Here is a 21,087-nt window from a genome sequence, read left to right on the forward strand (position 1 = left end):
CTTCTGTCCATTTTTTTATTGGATTGTTTTATTGGTTTTTTTTTTTTTTGCTATTGAGCTCTATAAACTGTTTGTATATTTTGGAAATTAATCCCTTGTTGGTCACATTGTTTGCAAATATTTTCTCCCATTCTGTAGGTTGTCTTTTTGTTTTGTCTATGGTTTCCTTTGCTGTGCAAAAGTTTTTAAGTTTAATTAGATCCCATTTGTTTATTTTTGCTTTTGTTTCCATTATTGTAGGAGGCAGATCCAAAAAAATATTGCTGCAATTTATGTCAGAGAGTGTTCTGCCTGTGTTTTCCTCTTAGGGTTTTATAGTATCTGATCTTAGATTTAGGTTTTTAATCCATTTTGAGTTTATTTTTGTATATGGTGTTCTAATTTTATTAGAGAGAGAGAATGTTCTAATTTTATTCTTTTACATGTAACTGCCCAGTGTTCTCAGCACTACTTACTTAAGAGAATGTCTTTTCTGCATTGTGTATTCTTGCCACTTTTATCATAGATTGATCGACCATAAGTGCATGGGTTTATTTCTGGGCTGTCTGTCCTGTTCCTTTGATTCATATGTCTATTTTTTTTCTGCCAGTACCATACTATTTTGATTACTGTAGCTTTGTAGTATAGTCTGAAATCAGGGAGTGTGATTCCTTCAGTTCTGTTCTTTCTCAAGATTGTTTTGGCTGTTTGGGGTCTTTTGTATTTCCATACAAATTTAAAAATTTTTTTTGTTCCAGTTCTGTGGAAAATGCCATTTGTAATTTGATAGGGATTGCACTGAATCTGTAGATAACCTTAGCTAGTTTGGTCATTTTAACAATATTGATTCTTCTAATCCAAGAACATGGTATATCTTTCCATCTGTTGGTATTGCCTTCAGTTTCTTTCGTTAGTGTCTTACAGTTTTTGGAGTTCAGGTCTTTTGCCTCCTTAGGTAGGTTTATTTCTAGGTATTTTATTCTTTGTGATGTGACAGTAAATGGGTTGTTTCCTTAATTTCTCTTTCTGACATTTTACTGTTAGTGTGTAGAAATGCAGCAGATTTCTGTATATTAACTTTGTATCCTGCAACTTTACTAAATTCATTGATGAACTCTAATAGTTTTCTGGTGGTGTCTTTAGGATTTTCTATGTATAGTATCATGTGATCTGCAAACAGTGACAGATTTACTTCTTTCTTTCCAATTTGGATTCCTTTTATTTCTTTTTCTTCTCTGATTGCTGTGGCTAGGAATTCCAAAACTATATTGAATAAAAGTGGTGAGGGTGTGTGTCTTGTCTTGTTCCTGATCTTAGAGAAAATGCTTTCATCTTTTCACCATTGAGTATGGTGTTAGCTATGGGTTTGTTATATATGGCCTTTATTATGTTCAGGAGTATTCCCTCGATGCCCGGTTTCTGAAGAGTTTTTATCATAAATGTTTGTTGAAGGGAAAGGACTTACAGCTCCTAAAAAGAGCAATAAGGGAAAGACCCTTTTGCTGTTCTGGAGGGTGGTCTATGAGAATGTGATATTTGGAATGACTGTCACCATCTTTTTCCATGAAAATGACAAAATAGAAATTAACTCAGAAGAAATTTTCCTACCTTTGAACTTCTTTTTCTGTGAGATAACACATTCTCTTACTGCTTAAGCCATTTTGAGTTGAGTGTTCTGTTGCTTGCAGATGAAAGCATTGTCCCTCATACTGTGACATTCCCATCTGAAAAACAGAAAGTTAAGTGTTTAGTATCTTATTTGATATTTGTGTTGGTCAGTTTTGTTTGCCTAAAAGACAAGACTTATATTCTAATTTTCTGTAATTTACTAAGACCTAAGATGTAGCAATAATTTTCTCTTTTCACAAATGCTTAAGAACTTCAAGCTTATCTTACCCTTGAAATAGGAGTTCAGTTTCCTTACATCCTAGATGTATATGCTGACTCGAAGATCTCTGGGATTTCACATCTGTTATAATTGTTTTTAATCACCAGAGGCATCTCTTCCAGTACTGACTGCACCTCCTGTTCCTGACCTTCTTGACCCGCATGTCCAGGTGATATTCACTAATTGAATCCTTTGTCATGAATTTTATGCCTATTCCTCATATTGTGGGTGTTGTCATGTCTGCGAACGGTTTATGAAGTGTTAAGAAGAAATTCCCAAACCTATCTCATCTCAGACTCTCCCCAACATCCTGACTGAATCCAAATCTCTCTTTAAGTAATTTTGACAATCAACCAGGTCTGCAACCACTGGTGAAGGGATATAGAAGGGAGGAAAGTTGTATTGACCAGATCCCATACCCAAAGTAAATGGTTACAAACCTTCTTGACGAAGTCAGCTATATGAGAACACAATTTTATTTCTTTGTAGCTTTACTTTTAATTTTTAATAAAGATTTCTTTATTCTTTGGGGTGGTAGGAACCTATTTCAGTCAACTCTAAATGTGATCACCCCTCTCTCTGTCCCCCTCTCAGGAAGTTAATAAAAGCTGATGTTTATCAAGTTAGTTGGGAGGAGTCCTTTGGTCCTCCATGTCCTCTGTCTACATTGCCATCCCCTGAGATGTCCATGGTCCCATCAGGTCTCTGACCAGTAGTCCGTGCAGGTCTGTGTTGTTGCTAGTTACATGACTCCTTCATTTTCTATAGCTCTTCTGTAGTGTTTCCATGTCAGAAGTACCCTCTGCTCTTGCTTCATGCTGGACCAAAGGAAACTCTCTGGCTACCTAAGGCCCCATCAGCCACCTGTTCCTGCTCTACCCAGACAACAGAGCCTGACCCCTTCTGCCCTCTGTTCCCATAATCCTACTTGGCACCTCCCCAGGGCTTTTTGCCCTTCTCTCTGAAGTCTGCACTAATTGCTTTTCCTCTGACTCTCCCCTCTCCCAAGCCTGAAGCATGCTCTTCTGTGCTAGGAGGCATGGAAACTTCAGAGGTTCCTCCCAGATCTTTTGTCTCTGCTCTTGGATTCTTTTGTATGGCTAAATGTCTAAGCTTTTGTAACTCAAAATTTCGGATAAAATTTTCTATTTCTTTGCCTTCTCTGCTGAGTTTTATTCCCATGGCAATTTGAATAACCTAGCTGATAAAAGAAATCTCAAGAAGAAACACAAGTTCATGTATATACGTATACATATATCTATATCTATCTATCTAGATATAAAAGAAACATTAAAATAAAACACACATCATGTGTGGAAGATGTAAGAAATATGTTTTTGCTTTTGAGGTATGTGTATGTGTGGCTGTACTACATATGTGTACGTGTGGCTATACTACAGATGTGTGTGTACTAATTAACAAAACTGAGAATCTGTCATTTGAAATAAATTTTTACTGAGTCTGTTCACATTCTAGATTTACTTTCTTTTAATTTGAGTTTATAACAGATGACAAAGAGAAAAAGGGTTTAAAATAATATGCTGGAAAGTACACATTGCACAGAGTGGGACAGGGTTCCTATCCATTTATTCCATTCATATTGCCATAGCCCTGAACATTTCTGTATTTGTTCTTTTGCAATTGCCTTCACATTAAAAAACTTCAATTGAAAATGTCAGTAGTAAATTGTGATTCATCCCATCTCTGCTTCCCCCATTCTCACTCCACTGACCAAGCTGTAGCTGAGCGAGATTCATTTGTCTTCAAAACCATTCTTCACTGAATTAGTTACAAGTTTGATTTTTAGAGGCAGTAGACAAAGATTTTTCTCCCTTAAAGCCAAGTAAATGAAATTCTGAAAAACTCTGAAGTTAATTTATACAGAATAGTTCAGAAACTGTTCTGAACCACAGTATCACTGAAATAAATATATAATTGCTAAAGTGATACCCTGAAGTAAACAAACTATTTTATTTGGATGAATAAACGTTGGTCATTGGGTGTAAACCAGTGGTTCTCAGCTGGTGATGACTTTGCCCCCGAGCGGACATTTGGCAATTTCTGGAAACCTTTTTGGTTGTCTCAGCTGGGGAAGAGGTGTTCTTGGCATCTAGTGGATAGAGGCCAGGGTTGAAACATCCTGCAACGCTCAGGACAGCTCCCCACAACTGAGAATTGTTTGACCTAAAGGTCGACGCAGCTCAGGTTGAGAAACCTTGGTTTAAACAGTCACTTCATAGGCATCCCTCTCGTTTTAATACACTTAAAGTTTCTGACCCCCCTTTGCCCAGCCTCAGTCTTACTAGATTACTGGGACAGAACATGCTCGAACACCCAGATCTTTCTGTCCAGCACTCTGGTGCATGACCCCTTTGACGCTTTGTTTCTATTTTAATTGCTGAGGGTGAGGGTGGGAGGGGAAGTAGTTCCAACGAGAAAACAGATGGGGAGGGGCTTTCACAGGAAGGGAACTCTTGGATTCATACCTAGGTGGAAGTTTCCCTAGCGATCTAAATTCTTACTGAAAAGTGCATTTCTTAGCTCAGGGTTTTTTGTTTTTGTTTTTGTTTTTTTTTACTTTCCCAAGATGGCAGAAGTGGAGAACCCCCCTAGACTCTGGTTTTCCAGAATCACAACCCAGAGGGAAGCCACCTGTGATCCCATGGGAAAATCTCACCACCCAGCTGACTGAGGTCCCATCACCCCATTCTGACTCACTGTTGAACTTCCCGCATCCTTTTCTGATGAGTCAGGGTGTGCTGCCTTTTCCTTTTGCCCTCCAGACTGACCCTGCTCAACTCCCTTCCACACCGTCTGCCTTTGAAGGAGTGTTTCCTGTATCAGTTCTCCAAAGTGCAATTACTGTTTTGTGGAATAGCTTGATTTTGCCCTGTTCTTCCCTCCACCTTACTTTATACAAGGGTAAAGTTTAAACCACTACCTCAATGTGAGCCAGACTTGGCTTCCCTCAGGCAGGTCAGCTCTTTTGTTCTTACCCTGTTATCCTCGCTTCCATCCGTCTGCTGCAACCTTCCTACAGCTCATTTCAGTTTATGTGTCCCCAAGCATCATCTGTGGCTTAGCCAGATCCATTCTTGCAGGTTTCCCGGACGTCTGATTTCCAAAGCAGAGATCAGTGGGGAGCTCAGAACCTCCCAAACATCAAAAGAAAAAGGGAAAACCATATAGCTGTGTTCCGGGATCACACACATGCCCTGGGAAAGCCATATGCTAACGTTGCCCTCCTTTCCCGCTAGGAGAGTGTCCTCAGCATCTTTTGCAGGGTTTGCACAAAACCAGATAAGTGCTGTCTTGTGAGTCCTGTTGAGGTAGATCCCAGAGTGATCAGATCCCTCAAGTATACTCTCTGGGTTCTGGTATTCGTATCTAAGTGGCTTTGAAGAAACTGCAGGTAAGCTGTATGCAGCAGGCGCATTTCTCACATTTGAACTTGACATCTTTAATTTAGGTCTAAATAAGCTAGTCTGGGCAGATTAAGACCTTCCTTTACCAAATGACCCAGTCACCACGTGATACTGTCTTAAAACAAGGAGCAGAATTCATGGGTCAGTTGCTGGGCAGTGGAAGTACCAGCACCAGTTTCCTATCAGTGAGCTCCTGCTCTAATCCTGCAACTTTGAAACCTTTGCATGTGGGCTAAACTCTGGCAGGGAGCCATTTTCTTCCACCGTAATGGAGGTGTGGTGATTTGTCTGCTGTTTTTAAGTTTTAAGTCTCTGCTTCACATACATGAGAGCCCAGACTTTCCTGGCATCTCCAGACCTGCAGTGTTTTGGCATTCAGTATTTTAAACAGGTCATGAAGGTCCTAGTTCTGCTGTTAGCTCAGAGATACCTCTATACCTTCACCACACTGAATAAGTTTCTTCCCATCTCTGTGTACCATTTCTAGCAATCAAGTGTCTGGGTGAAGTCATGTTAAAGGTGGAGTTCTGGGGCTAGGGGCTGTGAGGTAAGCCGGGCTTTAGCTCAGGAGTAGCACTGTATTCACAGGACCACTCAGGTTACCCCAGATGCAATTGTTACTGTTTCCTAGACCAGTCCCTACAATGTAATGTTAGCATCCAGTCCATCACTATACCAGCTTACAAGGAAATTCTCAGCAGTTTGTTTAGTTCCAACAAGCTAAAGGGGTTGGGCTTTCTGTTCAGGCCCCATCCCTACACAATTGTGCCCATTCCTGCTCTTCTTGGAGGGCCCGCAAGTATTAGGGACTGTTGGACGGCAGGTTATCTATAAGTAAATGTTCAGTGAGAGAGTCCCCACTCTAGAAGGCTTGAGCCAACAGATCCCATTTCCCCCCTCCAGCCCTCCACCTCACCTGCTTGAAGGACACCTTCCTTCCCATCTAGTGAGTTACTCCTCTGATGACCTTCTTCCTCCTTCTCCATCTCAGTCTTGTGTAGTCTTTTGGGTTAGAGAAACCAGCTCTTTTTGCTGCCTATGAATATTACTGGTGTTCATTAGACTGTGGATTCTTTGAAGCTTTGTGCTTTAATGAGGGCTGGAGAGAGGAAAATGGCCTATGTGGAGGAAGTTGGGGGAAAAAAAGGGAGGCAGGAATTGCACAGAAAACAGAATAATACTTTGAAATGTAACTCCATCATATGCCCTATAACATCAGAGTCTTTCACTCTGACTGAATAATTAAAACAGTATTATTTTGGCCGTTTAATTAGAGTAGTGGCTGAGATCTGTTACATTAGTGGTTAAGGGACTGGGAAAGTAGCTTTTATCATGGTCTAAAACTCTCCTACCAAAACAGTTAGAAAACATCAAGGGAAGTCATGTACAATCTGTGACATACCAGCTCCTTAAATGAAAGTAGTAGACTTTACTCTAGAGTTACTCCGTATACTGCCATTCAACTGTACTAGATAGAGAGTTTGGCTGGATATTTTCCGTTTAGATTGGTACAATTTATCTCTCAAATGATAATGTCTGATTTTGATTGAATGTTCATTCTTTGCCAGATTCTGTGCTCTAAACTTTACACATACATATTATCTCAAATCGTTCTCAAAACAACTCTGAGTTTATTTTATCTTGGTAGGTTGTAGAATTGCCATTCTGCACATAAGAAAATTGAACTTTAATTTTGTCCAGGATCACACAGCTAGTCAGTGGTGGGATTCAAACCCAGGGTTTCTGCTCCTACCCCCTTATTATTCCTTCACTATAGAAACAGTCCACAGGAAAACCAGAGTCCAGGCTGACTCTGGCAAGATCCTGGCGTCACCACAGCGAGTCTTGAGTCTGAACTCAGCTTCAGGACACTGGATGCATCAGATCAGAGACTGTGCTGAGATACCACCCTGGACTTAGAAAGAGCCTCAACAGTAAACAGATCTTTGAGGAACTGAGACTAAAATCCCTCTTTTGTGTTTATGTGCATGTGTATATTGGTGTTTTAAGCAACAAGGTGCAGCTGATTCCATCCTTTTTTTTTCCTTTAAAATATTTTAATTTTTTATTTTTGATAGGTAGTATATTCAGATGAGTCAAAATCCAAACAATATAAGGTCTTCCTTCCACCCTCTTCAGCCCAGTTTGTGCCCCTTCCCTTCCCAATGGATATCTTTTCAGAGTTCCTTTTATGCTCGTAAATAGATGTAAATTTATATGCTTACCCCTTTCATCCTCTTCTGTATAAAAGGTGGTTGGTTGAGAATTCTGTACCTTCCTTGGCTTTTTTCACATAGACATTTATCTTAGGTAGCTTTCCATGTAAGCACACAGAGAGCTTTCTCATTCTTATTTACAATGGCATAATATTTCCTGGTAATAGATGTATCTTTGTTTACTAACCAGTCCCTTTTTAATAGACAGTTGTCTTATTTCCAGTCTTTTACTGACTGATGCGATGAATAAGTTTGAATGTATGTCATTGTGCATATGTGCATGTATCTTTATAGGAGAAGTTTCTAGAAATAGGATGGCTGGGTTAAAAATATGCATTTATAATTTTTTTAACTGATAATGCCAACTTGTTCTCACTAAGGATTATACTCATTTGTACTCCCACCAGCAATGTGTGAGTTTCCCATAGTCCTTCCAACCAGAGTGAACACATTTTTGGATTTTGGCCCAACTGATTGTTTAAAATGTTTGGACTTTAGCCTATCCAATGTAGTAAAATATTGTAGATTTCTTACTATAATTAAAGTTAAACAGCTTTTAATATGTGTAAGAGCCATTTGTATTTCCTTTTCTGTAAAATTTGCACATTTTTTTCTTGGCTTACAGGTCATTTTCTTATCAATTTCTAGGAGCTCTTTATCTATATATGAGAGAGAGTAACACTTGTCTGTATTATGAACTGAACATTTTTTTTCTGTTTGTCATTTGGCTTTTTCTTTTTTTCCCTTGATTTTCATATGATTAAATTTGTTAGTCTTCTCTTATGTCTTATAGATTTTAAACCAAAGTTTAAAAGACTTTTCTACTCCAAGGTTATAAAAGTGTTCTCCCCACTGTTGTCATCTAGTACTTTCATGGCTCTTTTAAAAATTTTATTTAATTGTCTGGTCTACTTGGAGTTTATCTTGGTTTGTAGTATACTTTTTGGATCCAACTTTTTTTTTTCAGGTGGCTATCTAGTTGTACCACACCATTTACTTAATAACTAATGATGTCTACTGGTTTGAGATGCCACTTTTATCATACACCATGTCATTTTTTTGCTATGGGAGGTACAGTCCATACTTCATATATGTTGTTGCCATAAAAGGGAAATAGATTCTCCTATGAAGGTTCTTAGAATCATTTACTCCTTTTGTATCTCATACAGGCTGTCAGCCTTTTTCAGTGAAGTAAGCATTGTCCTTATGATGAAGATTCTTACATGTTTGCAACTGTATCAGGGTTTAATGTGGTTCACTAATGTATGTACCCTCAGTAAGTTTGTTGTTTTGCCAGTTATTCCTATTTAATTTTTAGCTTTTTTAAAATATTGTATCACTAGAAAGTTGGCTTTATTTGTATCTGTAGATCATAAACACATTTCTTTTTTGTTTTACTGGGGAACACAGGATAAGATCCAGTAAATCCTGTGGAAGATGGCCTTCAGTGATTTTACATCGAGGACCGTGCGTCTTTATGATAATTGGATCAAAGATGCTGGTAAGTAAACAAAATTTCCTAATGGTGGCTCATCCTTCCTTTTTCTGTTAGGGTCTTCTTTTTTTTTTTTTTTTTTTCCCTTGGGTTTTCAACTTATGCAATGATACAGATTGCATATAGGTTTCCTTAGGGGCCATCCTTCTCTGAAGGTTTACAGGAGGGCTCATAAATTCATTATTTAATTTAAAAACTATTTTGGAGGTTTTGTTCTAATGGTTTTTATTTATTTTTAAAATACTGATATTTTAATTTCTTTTCAAAATAGAGGTGTACCCATGCTACCTGAACTCTTATGATTTAAACTTGGGAACCAAGTAGTTTGGATACATTTTTTGGGAATAGACTTGTTTGGAAGAACAGATCCCTTGCTTTCTAACTCTTGCTATTCATTATCAAATGCAGGAACCCAAGAAGGTCAGATAATCAGTGTCCTAACTCAAGAGCCAAATAGATTCAGATGATGATGGGCACCTATTTAGTGTCAGAGGTACAAAATGTTTTAAAGTGAACTGCTTCTAAATTCCCCTTCTGCTTTTACTCATGGGTCTACTCTTAACTTTTTGTTAGGAATAATTACATTGAAAAGCTCAGTAATAATAGATCAGAAAAATAAATGACAAAAGGGTGGAGGTGAGTAGGGAGAGAGGAGAGTCCTGCAGGGAGGGTGAGGGAAGAAGCAGTCTATGCTCCCTTTCTGAGACGATGCTAATTTGAAGTTTTGGGTGAGGAGGGAGGGTGTGTAATGACAAGACCTAGATTTAAGTTTATCATCTGTGAGTCTCAGGTTCTTTGTTAGCAATGGTAAGAATGATATCACCGACTACCAGATAATATGCATGAAAATGCTCTTTTATTTTGGAAGTGTGCCAACACAGTGGTAGTGGTGGCTGTTCTAGATGATTGATAGAGCATTTGCATTTTCAAACGGGGCCCTGGAGATTGAACCCAGGACCTCGTGCATGCTAAGCACTCTCTCTACCACTGACCTATTTTACCCTCCCTACCACTGACCTATTACCCTCCCTCACGCCACCTTCAAATGCTTTTAATGTAGCAAATCACTTTTTAAAAAAGTTTCTTCACATTTTTTCCTCCCTGTCAGGGTCTAGAAGGGTCAAAGTGTTCTGTGGTTAGGATTTACAACTTTATGAGAACACTATTAAGTGTAACAGGAAAGGTTTTTGCTTCTGCTTAGTGTGGTATTGATCTCTGAGAGCCATTAAATCTCTGGCCATCTTAGTCCAGTTTTACTTTGCTTACCCTGCAAAGGTCTGATCCCAAGATCAAGTGCCAAGAATTTCAAGTGTATTCTTGGCTTTGGCCCTAATCCTGAGTAGCCTTCGGGAAACCTACTGATATTCATTGGTTTTCTGAGAGCAAGAAAAGTGGGGGTCATGCATAGTTCTTTCATGTGGAAAATTCCACAGCTACAGAATTTTAAAAATGGTTTAATTAATACTTAAGCTAAAAGAGGATTTATTGTGATTCTGAAGTATGAAATGTCAATGTTTGAAATAATGCTGCAATGTTTTTAGTATTAAAAAAGCAGCTTTTCTTGTATTTGGATAGTAATAATGATGACTTTTCAGACTTAGTTGTGATCTTTGTACAAGAAGATGGAGTCTGAGTAAGATTGCTGCCACTTTGAACCTTTAATACTTTACAAAGTCCCAGAGGAACATGTTTTCTTTTCCTTCCAGCTTCTGCATCGTCTTGGTGCTTGGAATTTTAAAGGGTGTACTCTCTGAGCTAGTGCATGCCACTTAAGAGAACACCCTCGTACAAGCAGCGGATGGAAAAGTTCATTAATATTCTATATATGTGGCCCTTGTACTCCCCTGTACTCTCTTCCTGGAACTCTCTTAGAAAAGAATTATCAGGCTAGTAATAAGTCAGAACTTGGATGATCACTGAGATATGGACTGTCAGGCAGCCTGCCTGCCCATCCTCTGCTTTCCTCTCGGCTCTGCTCGTAACACTGCCACCCAACTTGGATGCTAAAGGGAAGGTACAGGAAGTTCTCCCATCCTCAACAGTCTCTTGTCTCTAGGAAATTCAGTGCTCACTTCACCCTGAACCTTTTGTAATTTGTGGGATCACAGACTGAGGCAGACAACTTTAAATGTTGTTGAGCAGTCCTTTCTACAGCCCCTTTGTCAAGTCAGCACCCACACCCAACTTGCAACTTGCAGACATCCCATCGTAGGGTGCCCCCTGCCTCACAGGGGAGTGGGCTCCCTATTCAGAGAGGTATCACTGCTGCCAAGAGAGAAGGCAGGAAACATGAACAGTCCTCAGAGTCACAGACATCATATTAAAGACTTTAAATTTGATTTGCTCAGTAGGGAGAGCTAATTTAAGCAGAGGGATAATCTGAGCAAAGCTGTACTTCTAGAAAGTGAATTTGATGCTTGCATAGAAGACAGGATGCAGCAGATTGGATCAGGAAGCAGGGAAACCACAGAAAAGACTGCAGAGCACTGAGCGAGGGACACTGAGGCCGTCAGCATAAGTGAAGGAAACACTGAACCCTCGGTTCATAACACGAAGGGTTCATCATGGTCACCTTGGCAGCTTTTTTCAAAATGTGTTTGCCTGGGACGCATACCCTAGGATTCTGATTTGGCTGGATCAGGACCTTTTTTTTCACCCCCGTTTGATTTTCAAACATTCCCAAGGTGATTCTGCTGTGCTGACAGAATTGAGATCTGCTGAGATAATAGTAGATAGCTTACTGAGCACTTAGATTGTGCCAGGCTCTTTACATGTAATCAGTCACTAAATCCTCTACAAGATGAATGCTGTTTCATGCCCAAATCACAGATGAGGAAACAGAGCACAGAGAGGTTAAGTCATTGGCCCCAGGTCACATAATCAGTCAGTGAACCAGGATCGGAGTGCCAACTGGCACACTCCAGAGCTTTGGTGAAATAGGATTAAAAACCTTGGTGTTTTGTTCTGTTATTTCTTTGAAAATAACATGAAATTTAATTAACCAGCTTTTCCCAAAAGATAAGATTTTTAAAAAGTCTATAGAACTTGAAAGTCACACTCAGAGTCTTAAAAAAAAAAGTTTGCTTAAAATGTTAAATTACAGGAAAAAGTGATTTATTTAAATTATTTTCTTCTGCTTCCTGAGCCAGCCCAGCATGCTTTTCCTGGCTTTTTTTTTTTCCTACTGCCAGTGGAAGAACAGAAAGATAATGTCATTTGATATCTACCCCTCAACCCCGCCCCTGCTGAGCCAATAAAAGAGTAAAATAAAGTATCTCTAATTCAGGAATTCCTTTACTGACAAAAGGGAAAAAAACTAGCTTTCAATCATACCTGTGATGTCTATTAATAAGAGAACCATTTAAAATTTCTTATAAAGAGAAAGAAAAAAATCATCTATATTGTCACCATCCAAAGGTGATAATGTTACCATCCTTCTACAAGTCGTCTTTTGGTACTGGTTTTAAGTCCTTACTTCGTTGGAGATAAAAACTAGACATTTTAATATGGCTTATGATATTCATATATCTAAGGTTTGGATTACCCACTGTTGGAAGAAATCGATCAAAGTTTGATCAGTTCTAATTCTATCCCTTGGTCCCCAGTTTTGTGGGAACTTTTCTTTACTGAGACTTCCCTGGTGAGTTACGGGCCTGAGGCTAGGGCTCCTTGTGACCTTTTTAATTGTACTTGGCACCCATATATCCTGGGAAACTTGTTAAAAGGAAGAAGGGGAACTAATAGAAGCAATAAAAGACCTGGGTGATGTGTACCTGGGGGGGTTGATTTCAAAGCTTTTCCTGATTTAAAACTGTGACGATCTTGATATAAATTTTTTTCAAATTTTGAGAACTTTGTGTTCATATGAACATCAGCAAACTTTTGCTGAGTTTCCTTTTTGTGCATGAAACTTTACTGAAAGTGTTCCTGCTGAGAGCATCAATCCGGAGACACTTCTCAGCCCACATTTTCCATTACCTCTCTGCCACATTTGATACCTTGACTCTTTTCAGAAGTTCACCCTTCCCCTGGTTCCAAGATTCCTCACTTTTGTGGTTTTCCTTCTACCTCTTTGGCTGCTCCTTCCCAGTCTTCTCTAGTTTCCTCTTCTACCACTCCTCCTTTGAATGTTGAGTCCTCAAGATTCTGACTTCAGTCACTTACTCTCCTTGCTCTGCCCACTTTTCCTAAGCTAGATTCACTCCTTTTTTGGGTTCATCTTTTATGTGATGACAACCTCCAAAGCTATATCTCTGGCCCAGATCTCTCTCCTAATTCCAGATCCATATATCCAGGTGCCTTTGGGGGGTCTCCCTATGAATGTTTTACAGGCACCCCAGGTGTAAAATGTTCTATAACATAAGCCATCTCTCCCTGACCAGTCTTGTTCCTTACCTTGTATTCCTAATCTCAGTAACAGCAGAGTTATCTAAACAAAACAAAACAAAACAAAAACTCAATGTTTTCCTTCACCTCCACCTGTCTCTCATTCCCCATACTTGACTGTTTATACAATGTTGTATTTTCTGCCTCCTTACTAGATCTCAAAGTGATCTGATCCTGTTGCTCTTCTCCTATCATTGCTTAATTTTGATGGTTCATTTATACATTTATTTTAGCAAAGAGGGCTATCTTTCCTAAAGTGTGTTCCACAGAGCGTTAGTTCCACAAGGTGTTAAATGGTATTCTACCAAAAAAAAAAAAAAAAAAAAAAGAAAGAAAGAAATCAGGGCTCCATGGCCAAGGAAGTTTGAGGAATGCTGCATACCACCATCCTCATCTTAGCAATTCACGACAAACACGATGCACTAAGAAATCCTGCAAAAAAGCACCTTGTTTAACTTAGCATTCCTAGTAGCCTTTCCCCACTTTTTGTGGAAAGACTTTAAATATCTTTCTTACATTGCATATTTTGGAACATGCTTAGACAGGATACAAGATAAGGAACAAACTCATTTTTCTCCCAAGTATTTTGTCTCCTTTTCTCTCCCTACTTGTTTATGGGACTTTCTTTATCATATTTTAAATTTCTAAATATTTTCGGGTCCATCTTAGAGCTGACTTTGAGCTTATTTATTTTGAGATAGGGCATCTGTCAGTATTTTTGAGGGAAGTCCATTTCAGTATGGAATAAACCATCATTAATAGCTGCAGCCATATCCAAGATCACTTAGGAATCAAATGTGAGCTTTCCAGCAATAAAATTGAGGCCAAGTGAGTCATCAATCATGGAGTCTATTGAAGAAATTTTTGCATTGGGTAAGAAGCCAGATTTTCAAGGATATTTCAGTGTTTTTCAGTAATTGGTTATATCACTAGCAATGAGCAAGGGCTATATTTGCCCACTCTTCTTTTCCAGGTAACAAGGGTGATGGTAAATAGCAACCTAAGGTTAGTCAAGACTCAGTTTTGAGTCAGATGCACCTAGAAACGTGTCCATACTTCCTTTCCTTTGTACTATTCTGGCTTCATGAGACAATTTAGGAAAATTGCATGTGAACTTCTTAAGGTTATAGAATTAATCACATTTCCTCTTGAGTTGCAATTTTTAATTGGTCTAATTCTCCTGGCTTGGAACTAGCAGTGACCGTAGGAATTTCTTTTTAACAATTGTGAGGCTATTATGTTTTTTGTTTGTTTTTGTTTTTTTGCTTAAAATGTCAGGTTGGTTTGCCCACACTTTAGATACTTAAATGATGCTAATGTCCCTTTCAATTCTATGACACAGTATATATGGAAATGTCCCACTTTTCCTGAGGGAAGAAGAAAGTTAAGAAATAGCAAACCTGGACATAGTTTTATGTATAAAAGAATGTCTGGATGGAGAACCTTGACATATTACTTATGGTTGTAGATGGATGGTAAAACTTTACTCGATGTCTTCTCTTCTCTAGATCCACTCTGTAGCCTGTGCTGGGCCCTGGAGAATGACCAGTAGACTGTATCCATGGGCTTGCTCCCCTGCCTTCTGGTTTCTGGTTGGGTTCAGCTAATGGAGAGCCCCACTGAATTAGAGGGAGGAGGTGGGGCTGGGATATTGATTCCCCTGGCTCCTTACTTCCAGGATTGGCTTGTGCTGGCTAAATCCCTCAACCGAAGGTCACAGCTCCTTACCTGGGGGGTTCTTCGCATAACTCTCTACTGGTTTCTGGTAACCACTACCTCCATTTGCTCCTTGAAGCCCAGGGTTACTCCTTCCAGCCCCATCACTATCCCTGGTGATTTCCCTTTACAATTCCTGACTATTGGGGTGATCACTGACCAGACAGTTCACTGTCAACATTACCTTCTAGGTGCTCACTTAAATGCTGGCTGCTGTCATTTACCACTCCACTAAATGGATGTGCACTTACATCTTGTTTTTCCCTTAGATCCAAGAGTTGAAGACTGGCTCTTCATGTCCTCGCCTCTGCCACACACCATCATCCTGGGACTCTATGTCTATTTTGTCACTTCTCTGGGACCAAAGCTCATGGAGAATCGAAAGCCCTTTGAACTCAAGAAAGTGATGATAACGTACAATTTTCTCATAGTACTCTTTTCTGTGTATATGTGTTATGAGGCAAGTGTCTTCAGTATTCCTCATGGGAGAATTCTGCCTGAGTCTTTGTGTTTAACTGTCATGATGTTTCTTGTTATGACTGCAAGGGTAACTCTCCAAGATTCAAGGGGTTTCAGAAACTTAGCTCACTAGAACCGATATTTGCCAAAAAATTGTGATGTATAGACCAAATATTTAGTATGGTCTACCTCATGGGTAGTGAGAAAAATTAACATGAAGTTTAGGGACTTGCACATAGTTTATCATAAAAGACAACTGAGTGAATCCATAAATGTTGGTTTTAAGGAAACTCAGTTGCAGAAATTAAGTAACTCACTCAAAGTAGTGTAGCTGGTAGGTGGAGGGCTAATGTTTGAATCCAGGTCTGTCTGATACCAGAGCTCATCTGAGTTTGTAATGAGTTGTCATCATCATGGGAGGAACCTTTTGTTTCTGCTTGCCCTGATAAGCTGTAAGAAGTGGACTGTTTTGGTTTGGTTTAGCTGGGCTTTGGGGGGATAGGGAGCTTAGACTCATACAAAGCAGCAGGTGAGGGAAGCTGTCCCTTACTTGCCAGTAAGAGAGATGGAGCTCTTCCATGACCTAAAAGCAGACTCAAGAATTCTTTGTCTCCCACTCTGCTGATAACAGGTCTCAGCCACCCTCTCTTACCTGCTTTCCTGGGAGTCCTTGCTGCTTTTCCAGTGCTGGCCAGCTTCCTCATCCTCTGCTCCTTACTTTCCTCCTCTGCTGCACAGCCTGTGCTTCCTAACACCTGGGACTCAGGAGGGCCTAGCCTGACCTCTCTGGCTTCTCTCAACATTTCGGGCCTCTGCATGTGCATCCTTCCAACCTGATTCCTGCCACAGATCTACCTGATCGGATCACCTTAAATCTGCTCTGGCCTCATTTCTCACAGGCCTCTCTGAAGTCCGGACTTACCTTGCTGCCTTCTACTTTATTTCCAAAATTAATTCACAGGTCATCTTACTGTCCTTTCTGGAGCATAAGCAACTGAAAGAGAAGAAGTAATAGAGTAGAGATGAGGAGCAGCAAAAGTACACGCTTTTAGCAGGTTATCAGAGATAGAATATAACCTACTATAGGACAGTGCTAAGAAAAGGCCTGAAAGCCAGGAGACCAGGGACTAGTTAGTCCCAGTTATACTACTAACTACCTAATTTTGAGCTAGTCTCTTAACGTCACTAGGTCTCAGTTCTCTCATTTTAAAGAATCAAGATTGAACCAAGGTGTCTCTCAGGTCCCTTTATACTCTGTGTCTGATTGTGTCATTCAATGTAATGTCCCCAAATATATTTCTCAGGAGGGAATCCAATTATAACCAGTAAGTTTTGGTTCCTATTTTAGTAATTATAATAAAAGATTTGAAAATATCTGAATCTGAGAGTTTCTATCTCCCATTAACCACTAATACTGGAGTTACTTATATACCAGTTTTGGGGGTTATTACCTGTAAAATATAAATTATTACTTTTCCTTTGTGAAAGCCTGAAGTGGAGACACATACGTCAAAAGCTCTACAGACTTTTGGAATGTTCTTAAACTTAGTATCTGGAGAGCATGAAGTTCCACTTTCTGTTTAAGCAGAGACTTTTGACAGCTGAGCAGCTTGTCACCTCCAGGACACGTCAGAACACATGGTTTATTGGGTGGAACATGACTCCATTTGGTATACAGAGTGTATACCTCCACTAGGAACGTTGGGGCAAATACAGACAAGGCAAAAGGGAGTGCATCAGACTACCAGAACCCACTTGCCTTATTGTGTACTGATGGTTTGAAGGTGTTAGATACTTTGCACCCGTCAGACACTAATGAAGAGAGAGCAGTGAAGACCCCACAGAAGCCACCACATCACACAGCTTCTCCTGTTTAGCGCGGCCCTTGTTTGGGGGGTAGGGCAAAGTGGGGGATCGGTCATCCCAGGCTGAGTAAATGGACTTAGAGTGTTACTTGCATCAGTCAGAAGTGAGTCCAAGTGCAAGAGAATATGAAGACATTCACTGACACATCAGGATTTTGTAAAACAGAATTAACTACTTCTGTCCCACATTCCCTTGTTCCTTTCAGACAATTAATATACTTGTTTCTGTAAGATATTTTTCTCACCCAGGAGATGTGTCTTACACTTTCCTGAATCTTAATTTTCAAGATTTCATAGCTTACAAAGTTAACAGTGTGATTAAATTCTATTAAAAATCAAGTTAGGAGCTAATATCAAAAAAGGATAGTGTGTTTTTAAATACCGTAGTCTAAATGGTTTTTCTTTCTCCCTTGTTTCTTTTCTTTTCACCATTAAAATCTCATTCTGATAATGCCTGACAAGCTTTTGCCTTTAGGAGTTAATTTATCGTGAAGTTGTCATTTCAGCTTTAATAGTAATTAAAAATTGAAACTTGAAATGTACTTCAGTGGCAGGACATGATATAATTATTATGCTGAAAGAGAAGACGTTCTAGGGAAGATGTTGGCGCCTGTGAAAATAGGATGGCAGAGAACTGGTCATATCGTCAGAACCCTAAATTAAGCCAACCATTTAATATATACATTAATTTTAAAGTAGAGTCCTTAGCTTTACATTTTCAGATAGTATTTGAAAAGGAAACCTTCCCACTATCAAACTGAAAGAATGTCAATATACTCTTTGAATTACGGTTCAGACTTATCAATAATGGGCCTTTTCTTCTCACCACTAGTCTAAGGTCACTTTGTGGGTGTGTTGGAATTAAGGCTTGCCAGACTGCACTCTAGTGTTAATATTTTCATCTCTTACTTGTCATGGGAATCTAAAGGAAAACCAACATGTGAGTCTTGTGTTTGGTCAATCTTGATTTAAAAGCCATAGACAACCACTTCACATTCCATCTACTAGCCAAGACAGGAAAAACCCAGTTGTTGTGGTCATCAGAAGAGTACACTGAGAAAGTTGATTTGCCCATTTGTGTATTGACTAATTGCAACGATTGGAAATCATCAGAAAAGACTGAATTCAGACTCAGTCACCTCCTTCAGAGTACACAAACATAGGCACAGACACATATAGATATACACAAGGTAGATTACCTACCAGTATTTGCTGTTTAAACAAAACATCCCTAGTGTTTTTTTCTCCATTGTATTAGAATAGTCATTCCAAGAACCAGCCATTTTAGTCAGAACACAGTTTATATAAATATGACTTTACGATTCAGAAAATTCTTGATGCTTTGATATCAAGCGAGTTCCTGGTTTGTAACTGTTCTCACCCACCTTTCCTTCTGCACTGACTGCTGACTCAGCGGGTCATAATTTCCTTTGTTGTAGCTGTTGAGAAAATGCTTCCTTCTTTAACATGTGTGTGCTCTCTTGCAGTTTGTGATGTCTGGCTGGGGCACAGGTTATTCATTTCGATGTGAAATTGTTGACTATTCACGATCGCCTACAGCATTGAGGGTAGGTTTCTCTTTGGAAAAACTTGTATCTCAAAATCAATGTTAAACCTTTGGGGGCTCTATTTGTAAACACTGAATGTGAAATCAGAATGAGTAAATGACTCAATTATCAGGTTGTATATGTTAAGAAAAAAGCTAAAACATTATAAGAAAAAATCAAAGGTGTATAGTTTTCTGTAAAATGAAGACTAGTGCTTTTCTTTTTGAATTTCTTGGATTTAAAAGTAAGTTTATATCTGGTTCCTCAGAAGATTAAAAACAGGACTACCGTGTGATCCAGGAATTCCACTTTTGGATATGTACTTAAAGAATTGAAAGCCGAGACTCAAAGAGATATTTGTACACCTATGTTGGTAGCATTCTTCACATTAGCCAAAAGATGGAAGCAACCCATGTCCATTATTAGACAAATGAATAAATAAACTGTAGAATATACATACAACAGAATATTATTCAGTCCTAACAAGGAAGGAAATTTTGACACCTGCTACAACATGATGAACCTTGAGGACATTATGCTAAGTGAAATAATCTAGGCACAAAGGGACAAACAAATACTGTATGATTCTGTTGTATGAGGTCCATAGAGTAGTCACATCAAGAGAACAGGAAGTAAAATGGTAGTTGTCAGGGGCTGGATTCCCAGATGGGGACTTATTTAATGGGTACAGAGTGTCAGTCCTGTAAGCGGAAAAGAGTTCTCTGGATGGGATGGTGGTGATGGTTGCACAAGAATGTGAATGTACTTTATGCCACCAAATTGTCTGCTTAAAAATGGTTATGATGGCAAATTTTATGTAATGTGAATTTTGCCAAAATTAGAAAAAATAAAGTTTTCTTCTATGTTAAAAAAAATAAAATTCATATCTCTGTGTGTTTCTGCAGATGGTACGCACCTGCTGGCTTTATTACGTCTCCAAATTTTTTGAGCTATTAGATACTGTGAGTATGTAGTCACCATATTTGATAAATGTTTGATGTTTCAATGAAAGCAATAAACTGTGAGTGTTCAGTTGTCTGGTAACTTTGGTTATCTCTCTTTCTCAGGCAGACCTACTATTATCTTTTACTTTTTATTATCAGCAATTTTAGAGAATAGATAGGATGAAGTTATTTTTCAGTCTCTTGCAAACGCCAAAATATTTTCTTATGTATCTACACATCTGGCTAAGATAAGAATGTAACTGTCACATACACTACAAAACTGTGCATCTTTATAAAGACTGATGACAGTTGTTTTGTGAAGTTCAGGAAGCAAGAAGCAGGGAATACCTTTCGTTCTCTGTATCAAAGTACTGTGTCATTCATACTCCTTTAAAAGAATAAATGCTTCAAGATTCATAAACTTACACTAGAATATTAAGTTACCCTTGGGTAACTTATCAGTAATTTTGGTAATATCAAAACTGTTTCCAGCTGCTTTTCTGAAGTCCATGCTTCCTGGGTCTTCTTCCTTCCTGTGCATCAACTCTGACTTTGAGTGACGGGGCCCTGGGAGAAGCAAGTGCCACAAATTAGGATCCAGGATGAGAGGAGAAAGCTCTGCAATTTGTTTCCAGAAACAAAGGAAAGTTGGATATCCGTTGTATCTTTGTGGCATGTGGATCTTAGTTGTCTGGAATCAGTTCTGGATGTAAGACTGATAAGTGTGTTCTCTCTTCAGAATATATACAACTACATTTCTTGTAGCAAATCTCAACATGCTTTACCTTCTCAGCTGGCTGCACAAAATGTTAGAATTAGAAAGGAGAATTTAGTGAGTATAGAATCCCAAGGTTCCCAAACTTTAGCATTCATTAGAATCACCAGGAGAACTTGTTAAAAACACATGTGCCTGCACCCCACCCTCAGAATTTCTGATTCAGTAGGTCTCGGGTGGGGCTCAAGAATTTGCATTTCTGTCAAGTTCTCAAATGATGTAATTGCTGTTGACTTTAAGAGCCCCTGCTGTGGTCCAGTGGTTTTCAATCCTGTGGTGCTGTAGACTTAATAGCATTAGAAAACAAAAACCTGCGTCCCACCCACAGAGATTTGGAGTCAGAAAGTCTAGACTTAGAGATCATGCGTGGCTATTTAAAAAACCAACCAGAG

The 21,087-nt window shown here is 39.1% G+C and overlaps 1 protein-coding gene across 5 annotated transcripts in view; it reads left to right on the plus strand.

The window, feature by feature from the left end:
• ELOVL7 (ELOVL fatty acid elongase 7) overlaps positions 1-21,087 on the plus strand; it is a 71,120-nt gene that overhangs the window by 38,624 nt on the left and 11,409 nt on the right. For 3 of the 5 annotated variants that reach the window (XM_072958620.1, XM_072958617.1, XM_072958616.1), the window contains 4 exons: positions 8,919-9,009; positions 15,375-15,565; positions 18,917-18,997; positions 19,882-19,938. In XM_072958620.1, the coding sequence (XP_072814721.1) occupies positions 8,946-9,009; positions 15,375-15,565; positions 18,917-18,997; positions 19,882-19,938 (393 nt within the window). In that variant the 5' untranslated portion in view covers positions 8,919-8,945. Of the gene's footprint in view, positions 1-1,974; positions 2,037-8,918; positions 9,010-15,374; positions 15,566-18,916; positions 18,998-19,881; positions 19,939-21,087 lie in introns of all 5 variants that reach the window. The other 2 variants (XM_072958619.1, XM_072958621.1) reach the window with 1 other exon arrangement.

Source organism: Vicugna pacos, chromosome 3 (assembly GCF_048564905.1).
Source record: "Vicugna pacos chromosome 3, VicPac4, whole genome shotgun sequence".
Lineage (NCBI taxonomy): Eukaryota > Metazoa > Chordata > Mammalia > Artiodactyla > Camelidae > Vicugna > Vicugna pacos.